Source organism: Strix uralensis, chromosome 6, assembly GCF_047716275.1.
Source record: "Strix uralensis isolate ZFMK-TIS-50842 chromosome 6, bStrUra1, whole genome shotgun sequence".
Classification (NCBI taxonomy): Eukaryota; Metazoa; Chordata; class Aves; order Strigiformes; family Strigidae; genus Strix; species Strix uralensis.
The window spans coordinates 6,325,616-6,338,157 of record NC_133977.1 but is presented as its reverse complement, the minus strand read 5'-3'; the positions used below and the strand labels follow the sequence as shown (position 1 = coordinate 6,338,157).

Genomic DNA, 12,542 nt, shown 5'->3' with positions numbered 1-12,542 from the left:
TGTGCAAGTGGAGGAACAGAGGGGATAAACAAGAAAATATCCCACATCAGAAACTCAAGGTTTGTCACATATGTGGTTTAACTGCAAATGGAGCACCTCTATTATAATCCCTGCCCAGATCTTCCATTAGCTGGAGATGAAACACGGACTGTCTTACCTCCTCACGTAAGAGGAAACTTCACAAGAAAAAAGGTGATAGACAGGACAGGCAGACAAGGTGAATGGATTTTTCTGTGCTTCAGTATGTCCTACCTTCTTTGGAAACTCCTCCAGACTTCCACCCCCCAGGACAAAGGACCTGACACCAACAGCACCAAGATGTAGCTGGGTCTTCTATCCCTATCACTGCATGAAGCTTCGGGGTAGACAGCGGAGCTGAGTCCTCAGAAGGCCTTCTCCAGCCCAGCGATAGGGCAAGGACTTCAATACTCCCACTAATCTTCCCTTTCTTGATCCCCTACTGCAGTGACTACACCTGTGCCCAGAACAGCCCCACAGGTGGTTCCCATATCTCGGCAGAAAGAGTGGGTGAAAATAAAGTCTTTGCAGCTTCTCCAGGTAGTATGAAATATGGTGGGGAGAGGGGAGGTAAGTCTGGAGTGAATCAGATTCCTTGGCTCATGACTTGCGTAAAGCCCACAGCCTGCTTAGAAGAGGGGCTCCTGCCTACGTAGTGAGACAATGCACTTAAACTCTGCTGTCTTTTTCATTCACCACCAGCTGGCAGCTGCAGTTATTCACACCCTCTACACCAGGGCTGGGAGTGCAGTTTGGCCCTAGGACTGACCTCCAACCGCCTACAGGTGTTCCCCCATTCCTGAGGGGGCACAGGGATCCCACCAGCAATCTTAGCTTCACTGCAGGAGAGGCCAGGAGCCCCGTGACTTCTGGACAGGCCGAATGCAGAGCAACGGTGAGCTAAAAGAGCGGGTATAATGCGCAGGGAGCCCACCACCTCTGTGATGCTATGCTATGGGAATAAACCCCAAAATTGGAAAGTAAAAATAAGAGGTGCGGAGAAAGCAAAAGTCAGTTTAAGGAAAAAAAAAAAAAAAAAGAGGTTTAATTCATGGATGTTTACATGACCTATCAGCACAGAAATGGGGGGGGAATCAATCAACCCCACGCTTTTCCAGGAACGGTGTCTGCTATTTTATGGTACGCTCCAGTGTAACACCTGTAACACCGCTTGCAGGTGACCCTGCCAGCCAGGGCTGTGCTCACAGCAGGAGCTTCTGCCAACATCGCTCCGCCTGTGAGGGATTACAGTTCTTCAAAGCCACAGGCTGACACAGCAGTGCCAGCAGAAGCCGGTAATGTAGACCTGGCTCCGGATCAAGGGCACATTTTGCTGGGTAGTGTAAATAGGGGTTTGTCCACACAGATTTGGTAATGCTCAGCTGCATGGGAAGAGTTAAAATGCTGTGGTTGTTCTAAGGTAATCACAACATAACAGGGTGCTTTAGCACTATGTGGGACAGGAAATAAGCTACACTGGTATTAAGGTACTTCTGAATGTGTCTCATTGTGGGGCTGCAAAAATTAAATGTAAAACAACCCTGAAGTTGTTCTGTAGATATTGTAATAAAATTCCTACTTTTGTCAACGCCTAACATGTGTCATTCAAACCACCATCGTAAGTGATCTACAGCCTCTGTGATTCAGAGAAAAAGGCAAGAGAGGGAAAAAAAGCAGCACAAAAACATGAAGGGACTCCCCTATGATGACAAAAGTTGGGAGAAAACCTGGACCTCTGATCACCTAGCCCAGAGCCATACCCGTCAAGCCTCATCGCTTCTTGGTGATAATCACAGCTCTGCTTCCTTCTGTTTGGATGCAGCAGTCAGCCGCCTGGACTCCAAACAAGTGTTCACCGCTCTAGGCAAGGGACAACATGCCGTGGCACAGGCTCTGCACCCGGGCTGGCAACAGGTCTTGTTACACAGAGAGCAGTGGCACAGCCTTCTCTTGAAATTTTCTACAGAGCTGCTTCAAGGTGGATCCCCTGAGGAGTTTGATTCACTGGGATTATTGAGGAAAAAGCAGAAGAGGGCTATCCCTTTTCTCCCAGGTAGAACAGCATCGCTTCGTTAAGGTGCCCTCTTGGCACTGGAAAGAGGTCACGCACCACTCACCCTCAGTAATGCACAAAGATGACACAGGTAGCTGCATTTCCACCTGTAAAACCTAGTCTTGCAGACCAGCACTTAGCTGGAGGACCAGACAGAGCCTGTGGCCCACAGGAACGGGAAACAAGCCCTCGATCCAATTTCCCAGGGGAAAATACCCACTGATTTCAACAGGAATGGCACCTTCCCCTGGGTTCAGGGATGGGAAAGACAGAGCGCTCTCTAATGGGTATCTCATTTCCATTGCTATCAAAGTGCCACATTTCAAGGAAGATGAGGATTGCTCTTTTCGTTGACATGTCTGAAAAAGAACTGAAATTCCAGAAGCAAACACTGAAAACTTGCTGACTACCAAGCTAGCAAGATCACTAAGTGTTGTAACAGGGTGTGTACCAAGGAAAGTTAACCGAACCTGACACTCCAAGAGAATAACAGAAGCTCCCTAAGAAAGGTGTGTGCTGCAACAAAGCCCTGGCAGATGACCTCTCAAAAGACTTCCATCAGAATGAATAAAAACCTATTTAATGAGATTAACTGATCATTTCGCTCCACCCTCATTATAACACTCACCGAGAGAGAGGAATGTTTTTTCAGCCGAGTATCTGACTCCATAGGGAATGCCAGAGAGACTGTGACAGAAGATATTTAAAATACACAGGGGAACTCTCCGCCACTGGAGTGTGGTAGTAACTTAAACTAACTTAGTAAATAACTTAAACACCTACTTAAACACCTTAGATAACAACTTACTTAAACAAACAGCAAGTAGCCACTGAAACTAGTAGGTGTTCACACAGAGTTCATATCAGAGGAACTATTTAATGATTTTAAACATACCAGTGTGAAAAATCTACGCTGATGTGGATGAAGCTACAACAATCCAAGGTGCATCCCAGCAAGTATGTCACTTCCAAGTAACCCTTTTTTCTTTTCTTAAAAACATATATATATATATATATACAAACAGTGTACACTGCTCTGCAGAGCTTCAGTTTCTTAGGTGTGGACAAAAACCTAGGTTTCTGTTTAAAGCCTGATCATCACCTTTTTATTTATTATTTTTCCTCCTTAAACTTCAAGAAAACTAAACCCATTGGCTAAAACTTTGATGAGTATTATTCCCCCTGGAACTCTCAGGGAGTCTGAGGTTAAAAGACTGAGGCAAAGTCAGTGCTCCTGAAAGCGTCAAAGGAGCTCACTTCTTCCAGTTCCCTGCCACACTTTCTTGAGCTCATCCCTTACATCTAAGCTCATTTTGGCATAGTGCATCTTCACTGCCCTTCACCCTGTAAGACCACAGGTACGTCTGTATCGGGCATCATCGTGAAATTCCACAGCTGAGCTCTCTAAACATCAAAGTGTCAAGGTTGGGAAGTCAGACACAAAGGACTGGAGGACATCTCAAGGGACTGCCAAAAGTCCACCTTCCTGCACTGAGGCAGGATCAAAGATACCCAGACCAATAGATGTTGCCTACCCTACTCCTTAAAGGCTGCTGGGGAAAGAGATTCATCGGCATCTCGAGGTTATCCAGTCCAAGTTTTTCGCACCATATGCAGTGTTTCACACTTTCCAAGATATTTGGAAGAACTAGAGACCTGATTCCCTACTTCAGAGCACAGCAGTTTGGCTGCCAGAATTCTTCATGCCCCAGTGCACGTGTCAGGGGAGTGACTGCCTCAAAGCACTAATTCAGTCCTCCCAATGCAGCCCAGCCCAGCCAGCTTCAACCACCCTCCCTACAGAAAAGTCTCCTGCAGAGGCTCAGCCTCCGTTTCCTCATCCTACTGAAAAAACACATACTGAGCCAAAAAGAATCCCAGTGCAAGGTCCAGCCTCACGTGCCTGGGCAGCAGACTCTGGCGATGGCAAGACTTGCTTGCTGTGTATCTGAGGCACGAAGCAACCTCTAATTTCATGCAGTTTCATTCCAAAAGGCACGCTCCACAGTTACTTTATCCATACAGATGTGGTGCTGATACAGCTGTGGCACATGAAACTTTCTGCTCGAGGCAACACAACTGTGGCGAAACAGGATTTGCATGACAACTTAGAGCTGAAAAACTAAAGTAACCAAGAAAGATTTGGGGCTTTGAAGTTACCAAAAAAAAAAAAAAAAAAAAAAAAAAGAGGGTGCAACTGATGGTCCACCCCAGTCTTCTCTCATCACTGGGAATACAGTATCGGCTACATGATACTAAGACCTTGCCTAAGTTCTCTTTAAATACTGCTGCTGAAATCACTCACACTTAACCCTGTTGTCCCAATAGCTATCTTGTCAGACAGCACGATCATTCCCCACCATGGAGAAAATGCAATCACCTCGTTATTTTCAACGGAGTCAGCTCATAATGCTTATTTTCTTAATAAACTATTTCTCATAACTTAGTAACACTTTAAGCTACTATAAAAACATCTTGAAAGCACACCACAATTTTAATCAGTTTCAAACATCAGATGTTGGGTTTGATATTTATGATTGTTCTGACTGTTTCATTTAAGGGCTCCTTTTGTCTATGAAAGCAAAGATAAGAAAATTATCTGGGACACCCACTGTAAAGTCTCCAATCTAAGAGGAAGTTTTCTCTGTCACTGACTGTCAGATGCTAATAGCTGCTGTTACTATTTTCTGTATGATATCAGGCAAGCAGTCTTAGAGAAGTATCCTTCATCCTATACAAAGTAGTCATCAAGTCAACAAATTGAACAACTGTGCCCCTGCAGTTTCTAAAGGGCACATTCTTCTAAATCCATTTTAATCTACAGGCGGGAAAAAAAAATCTCTAATAACTATAGTAAGAACTCAGTGTGGTATTATGAGGAGGTGACTGGGAATTATTTCTTTTTAAAGCCTCTTTTATAAGGATTCCCCATCAGCCTTTAATTAGCGTACCGGTTCCTATTGGGAGGTTCCTGGTTACTTACAGCCCAGTTCAGCACTCACCGAAAGCAACAAGACAGACGCCCTTGAACTCCGTGGGGTCTATAGAGGGCTCAGAGCCACGCAGGGAACGCTCTAGTACCAACACGAAGTTAATTGAGCAGGCCTTTGATGCCCAGCTCTGGGTGTCAGCCTTTGGAAGAGTCTTCCTATGGAAGATCAGAAGAAAATCTGGATTTCCCGATTTGGGGCTATGTAAACATATCCTAGGTACTCGGCAGGTATAGCACTAATTTGTCTTGCTGTAGAGGAAAGTGAGATGATCTATCAACCTATTCAATTTGACTATTTACACATAGTTTAAATCTTTGCTTACATAGAACTACAATAAGGTACTTTAGAACAGAGCATCTGCCAAAATACATACAGTATTCTGCTAAAGGCAGATACATACCGTCAGGTATATGTAAGATCATTAGTTAGCTATGACAGGCGATTTACTGTGATTTATCTTTCAGGATCATCTCATTCACAAGGAAAATTGAGTGTCAACCCCATCCATAACCTATACATACCGTCTAAATACTTGAAAACGGTAATAGGTTAAAGGATGCTGTAGACAACTCTCCAACACAAGCCAAAATATTTAACCCAAAACCTTTTGGAAAAGAACCTGAAAACACCAGTAGCCCAGCCAGAACTCCTGCTAACACCGATTGCCAGGGGCTAACGAACACAGAAAACTCTTTACCTAGCACATAATTTTACTGTTGCTGGGAGAGCACAGCTCAGTCGTTTCGGTACAGATCCAAGAAATTTGCTTCTCATGGTTTTCTGTCTGAGCCAGACACAAATTAAGCCTAAATTAAGAGCTGTGGTTCAAAACGATTCAATGGAATGCAAGAACAAAGGTCAAAACTTAGATCTCTGGCCTGCAGGTGCACATCCTGAGCGTACAGCTAAATAAGGCCATCCACCTTCTCGGGATGATTGGCAACAAAACCAGGAGTGAAACATCTGGGGTCTGATCCATGTGCCACCTTACGTACCAGCTCCTCCATTAGCAAACCCTACCCAGCCAGAATGACATGCCCTGGGCTTCACTGTAATGGCAGGCCAACAGTAGATCAGTCTCCAATGGCTCCACTAGAAATTAAACCGTACTGAAACACTTACAATGAAGGATGATGGATTGATCCAACAGGAGCAACTAAATTCATACAAAATATTTCAAACAGACATTCCTCCTTACCATCTCCCCCTCGCCTAAAAAAATATATTTAAAAAAAAAAAGAGGTCACAGGCCTGTGGGTTACTGAACCTTTCCTATACCCTGCAGAACAGGTGGAAAGCTCTAAAGCACAGCCTGGCAATTTAGTCTACACATGCCAGATTCAAGATTTGGCCAAAAACCTTAAATGAACCAACGTAACAGCTGCCACAAAAGCCGACAACCTCTAATCAATACCTTCCATGCTTAAGAGAGAACAAACCACCTCTCTGCAAGACATTCTTACGCCTGCAAAGAGTAAATAAATTACAACAAATTTAAGAAGTTCAAGTTTCGCTTGGCTTAAGAACCTCAGGCAGAGCCCCTAATTTTTCAACAGCAGCACATGCTTAATGCAGAGCAGCAGTGATGAAAGCAGTTGAGACACCTGTGAGATACCACAAAACACATTTTAAAAAATAAGATATTCACCAAGGCTGCAGATACATGTGTGTTGCAAGAACTAATGAAGCTTAAAAACCACTGAAAATGTTAACACAATGAACAGGAAAATATTGAATGTGTTAAAGTATTTTTGCATGACTTCATTCTAGATCTTTTTATTCCCTAATTTGACTCTGGTTTTTAGTCTAGATTATAAAGAAGATTTAAAACAGGGAGCTTTTTTTCCCTTCCAATGAAGGCTTCCCATTAATAAAAAGGAAACAAAGAAAATGAAGAAAGTGAGTAGTAAAACTTTTACAACATAATAAAATATATCAGAATCCCAGTGCAGCAGGATTGGAATTGTCTAAAGATGCTGAATTATGATCGGTTGTCATATAAAGTTCAGTCCAGAGTATTAGCAATCATATTCTCTAGCAACATGTATATAATTGGGAGATCTTCATAATAACCCTCAGTTTTAAAGGCTCATAAAAACTGCGTTTTACTCGTAATTTGCAGGAGGAAGGAAGAATTCTTAAAGGAAAGTAACATCTTTCTCTCAGTAAGAAAGACTCTGAAGGCAATACACTGTGTATTTTAAAGCAGGCAACCCTAAAAGCTCTCTTCCTTTCACAGTTTTCAGTGGGGTTATTAGACAAACACTCAGTTTAAAAATATAAATATGTATCTATAGTACACACACTAGAAAGAAAATCAGTATCACATAGAGAGAAACCTTCTGAAGGTATACTGGAAGCAAAGCATGTTAAATTGTTTTTGAATACAAGTACAGAGTTACTTTAAGGTAAATATCTTGATGTAGCATTGTAACCAACACTAAAACGAGCTGTGGCACTCATGCACAGAGAAAAGAAAGGATGTTGGGTTTATGAAATGTGTGTAAAGAACATTTATCGACTTCCAAAATACAACATGAAAATAATTATAAAAATATTATCAGCACTTGACACTCTGGGTAGACTCCCAAATGTCTCTATGTTTTCTCAATTTCTCCGCTGACATTCTAAAACAAAATCCTTTCAGTTTGTTAGAGAGTCAACTACCGAGTGCCATAAACTTCCAATTATCCCAGCCACTTTTGGACTTGCCAAGGCAAAGCTGAAGTAATGAATAGGATGCTGAAGTTTCTGTATGGAATACTAAAATACAACCTGTCACCAAGCCCAGATATTTTAACTTTATACTTTTGCCAGAGTAAAGCCTTTTTGTAAATAAAATGTGTTTGTTTTCAAATAAAGCTACTTCAAGCTGTTTTGGGAAGCACAGTAAGTAATAATAATAATAACAACAACAACAATTTCCATTTGGATTTCAAAACCTGATGAAAAAAACCCAGCACATGTCAAGCCTAGTGTTTTCCTACCTGCAACAGGTAAGGACCAGCTCTCAAATGCCACCTTGGGATAGTTCAGACTAGTAATCCCGTTCATGTTTAGATGAGACACCAGCATGAACAAGAAAGGAAAAAAAAAACAACAAACCAAACCAAAAAGATCTACCCTGTCCTCCTCTTCTTTTATTAGCAGTGCCCACAGCAGTGGTTAAGACCCAGTAAGCAAGCTGAGGACCTGGAGGACCAGACTAACCCGAACCCGCTGCTAGAGAGAACCAGGTTTAAGAGGAGACTTACTGCTTGCCATGTGACTGGGGGAGGTATGCTGCCCATTGGGTGTGCTGGAGGTGAGGTCAATGGCCATGCCGGAGTGCTCCCTTTCGGGCGAAAGCTCATTGTCACCTGCTTTCACAAAACAAGTCCCCCGTAAGTTTCCATCCCCTTCATCAGCAGAGCAACACAACAGTTAAAAAAGTACGACTCGCTCGCTCCCTTTGCCCTTCCCTCCTTTACCAGTGGGGTCTTCCACAGCCTGCAAAAACTGAACTCTCAGTGGCCACAAGTAAACATTTGACTGATTTTAAGAGCCCCCCCAGACCTACTGTCACCAGTCTTCTACGCACACACCTGTGACAAACCTTGCCCCAGATGCTTTGTCTCAAGAGAAGTTAGGATTACTTTTCATTTGCAGACACCGAGAACCCAGGCTGGGCAGGAGAAGTCTGAAACAGTACTTCACCGTACGGACCTTCCCCCCTACAGCTCTGGGTTAACTGACAGTTAAACAAAGCACTTACACAAACCCTGACACAGAAAACAGGAGAAATGCATAGTGAAAGGGAAAAAAAGTTTTTGGCTGCAATTTGAATTTCTGAAGATGAACTCTCTCTCATTTGCAAAGTTCATTCATCCTCAGCAAATATTTAAACCCAGAGGTACTCACTCATGCACCCCTCCCCACGCATTTTTCAGTCATATACAAAGTTTGTGTTTAAATGCTATTAATTCAGTGTCATCTCAATGCAAAGTTCATACACAAGGAAGCTAAAGTTTCAGGTGTCTGCATTATAGAAAGGACAGTGGGAAAAGTAATTCAGAATAATCAAATGAAATGACTACTTACATGTTATATATCCATCAGCAGCCTCTGCTTCCATAGTCAAAGTGCAGTGCTGCAAGGCAGAAAAGTACACCCTCAAAGATGCCTGTCAGTATCAACCATTAAATGATTAAACTTACTTAAAGCCCTAAGTAGTTGCCCATTTTACTGCTGTTGCAACCATTGCCTAGAGAAACACACAAGTGTACTGTATGTGCTCATTTGCAAAGCACTGAACTCTTCCTGCAAATTATGTGAGTAGAGAAATTCAGCTGCCTCCTGGGCAGGCAGCACTGGGATCATCTTCGTCTGACTGAACCCCTGTCTCCCACTTGCATTTTTACCTGATCTGAGAGTTTTCTCCCTGACTTTCCGCTTGTTTTGTTCAAGCTGGGACGGTAATGATTTATCAATTACCAGCTCTCACAGCCAGAACAGACTTTGAGGAGATGGATACTATTAACAATTGCTCTTTTCACACGCACTCCAAGAGACTCCATCCTGATCTAAACAAAATAAAGCCCTCCCGTGTCTGTTCCCCTCTGAGAGTTACTACAACTCTTTGTCTCACACTACCGTACACGGACGCACACACCTGTACACGCACCTGTTCACTCTAACCCTTATTTATCTGCCACAGCATGGGGCCGAACATCACACTTAATACTCCCAGATCATGCATTTTGTGGTGTGAAGCAATCTTAAAGTTTCTGGAAGCACTTTGCTGACACAGAACAAGCTATTACTTTCCAGAAACCCAAGTAACTGTATAGAATGACACCCCCTAGCTATCATTTGATATATATTGAGGGAAGAAAAAAAAAAAAAAAGAGAGATCAATAATCATAACTATGTTCTTTTAAGTGGAAAAGTTAAGAATCTGACATGACCAGAGGAGAATTTTATTTCCTCTCTCCCTCCACGGCCTCTTTTTTGCCTTTAGTTTCAAAACTCTCACTGCACCAGGCAGCTAAATTATTCACAATGAGCCATTTCTGTATTGATCGCCAAGTATATTTAGCCCTGGCTCCTGGAATTTCTCCATTACTTACTGGAAAACAGGCAGCTTCACTTCTTGTCTCCAAAACCACTTCCCTCCCCCTCCCTTAACCCGCTTTCCTCCCCCCACCACCCCCCCCCCGCCGCCTTTCCCCCAATAAATAAATACTTTTCTCTGTGCTCTTCTTTGGTATAAAGCAGATCAAATTCCCAAGGCATTCAGCACATAACACTTAAATTTCAACCTGCCCAGCTGCTACCAAACTCTCTTCAATTACTGATTTTCACATGACTCTTAAAAAAAGAAATCTCAAAAAAAAAAGTTTTCAAAACAGGTAAGCCGCTTCCTCAAGCCCTTCAAAATTACCTTATCTTCCCCCTAGTCCAGGTAGGCAGGCACACACTGAGAAAAAGAAAGAAACATCAGAAGCAACAGGGAAAGATCATCCCAGCCAATGAAGTGGAAGGAAAGAGAGGGGAGGAAGGGAGGAGGAAGAGAAAGAAAGACAAAAAGAAACACAGAAACATCCATAACCGAAATTAAAACACGGTTTGATTTTTATTTTTTATTTCTTCAACAGGGGGGGAGGAGGAGGAAGAGGAGGGGGGGAAGAAAAAAGTTTGGTCACCATTTTTAGGCTGGTGATGGCAAATCCCAGCTGCTAAGCCTCTCTCTACACAACGAATGGGGAGAGAGAGAGTTTTGCCCGGGCTGAAGACACAGCAAGATGGGGAAAGTTAAAAAATAATTTTTAGAAGAAAGGGGGAGAGAGAGGGAGAAGGCGGGGGGGGGGGGGGGGGGGGGAAGAGGGAAAGGGGAGAGAAACCCGCCCCCGGCACTTACAGGTGGGGCATGCGGAGCCGGGGAGCCGGGCAGCCCCGGGGATGAGCCGGCGGGGAAACTCGCTCAGGAATGGCACATACTTTGAAGGAAGATGAAGAACAAAAAAAAAAAAAGAGAGGGAGAGGGAGGGAGGGAGGTCAGCCGGTGCTACAGCAATGCGATTAACCAGCGGGGAGAGAGAGAGAGAGAGGAGAGAGAGGAAAACTTGATCCACCGGTTCGTTACGAATCGGCACGAAAACGGGGGGAGAGGAGGGGATGTGGGGAAGGATGGGGTGAGGGGATGTGGGGAGGGATGGGGTGAGGTGGGGCCCGGCAGACGCACTCACACCCCGCGCAGGAAACCTAGGCCAACTTCCCCGGAGTGCCGCTCCGGCCCTGGGCGACACCGGGCTCCGAGCCTCATCCCTGCCGCTCCCCACCCATACCACAACCTGTCAAAGTCACGGTCCTGCTTCGTTTTTCATTTTATTTTATTTTCTCCCTTTCCCTTGCACACACACGCGCACCCCCCCGCTCGCCGCCGTCTTTCCCCCCCTCCCGCCGCCGCGTCAGGCCGCAGCCCCCCGGGGGCCCGCAGGTGGCGGCGGGCGCTGAGGGAAATGGCAGTTGGGGCCGGCGCTGACTAACGGACCGGGCGAGCCCCGCCGCCCCCCGCCACACGCACGCCCACCCCCGCCGCCCCTCTCCGCCCGCTTGGGATGGATTGGGGGGGGGGGGCGCTTTTTCTTTTTTTTTTTTTTTTGTGGGGCTAACAGCAACAAGTCATCGGAGCCCACCGCCGTGCGGGAGATGCAGCACAACCGCACTTTACTCGGGGTCCCCTCCGCACACCCCGCCGTCCCCCCGCCGCCTCGCACACCGGACGGAGCTGTCCTCCCCGCCAGGGAAAGAAAGACCGGGGTGAGGGGGGAGAAGGGGGGGAGAGGGAAGAAAAAAAAAAAAAAAAAGAAAGAAATAAAAAGAAGCCAGGCGCAGATTTACCTCAGCCGCGCAGGCAGTGAATCACTTCCATCACCCTTTTGTTTGTGTTTTTATTAGTGTCGGCTCTCTCTGCCTAGTGGAGGTGTGTTTGTGCACGGCAGTTGGCTATGGAAACTAAGGCAGTGGAGCTGTAGCTAAGGGTAATCCTGTTTTTACTTCCTCCATCTTCAGAGAGCAGGGTTAGCCTGGGACAGCTGGTCAAACCCCGAGAAACCGATCCGGCGGCGGCAGCCGCCCGCCCGCCCGCACTCCCTCACACTCACACACACACACACACACACACACACGGACACGGACACGCTCGCGCGCACACACACACACACGGACACGCGCGGCCGCCGGCGCCCCCGCGCGCGCAGCCCCGCGGGCGGGCGCGGGAGCGCGCGCGCGCGCTCTCGGGCCCCAACAACCGCCCCGCGGCGCCTTCTCCCGGGAGCGGTGAAGGGTGCGGGGGGGTGCGGGGGGAGGCGGTGGCGGGGAGCGGGGGGGCGCGGGGGGCGGGTGCCCGCGCCGGCAGGGCCGCTCAGCACGCTCGGCAATCGATTAGAGGACAAGTGCCGCCGCCGCCGTGTGCGCTCCGCGCCTCACGCGGACGG

The 12,542-nt window shown here is 45.9% G+C and overlaps 1 protein-coding gene across 6 annotated transcripts in view; it reads right to left on the bottom strand.

The window, feature by feature from the left end:
* IKZF2 (IKAROS family zinc finger 2) overlaps window positions 1-12,245 on the bottom strand; it is a 120,336-nt gene extending 108,091 nt beyond the window's left edge. For 4 of the 6 annotated variants that reach the window (XM_074872579.1, XM_074872584.1, XM_074872583.1 and 1 more), the window contains exons 1-4: window positions 10,964-11,007; window positions 10,487-10,522; window positions 9,145-9,193; window positions 8,319-8,423 (exon numbers count right to left, since the gene is read on the bottom strand). In XM_074872579.1, the coding sequence (XP_074728680.1) occupies window positions 8,319-8,423; window positions 9,145-9,178 (139 nt within the window). In that variant the 5' untranslated portion in view covers window positions 9,179-9,193; window positions 10,487-10,522; window positions 10,964-11,007. Of the gene's footprint in view, window positions 1-8,051; window positions 8,131-8,318; window positions 8,424-9,144; window positions 9,194-10,486; window positions 10,523-10,963; window positions 11,008-11,946 lie in introns of those variants that run through there. The other 2 variants (XM_074872581.1, XM_074872582.1) reach the window with 2 other exon arrangements.
* Window positions 12,246-12,542: the final 297 nt, after the last annotated feature.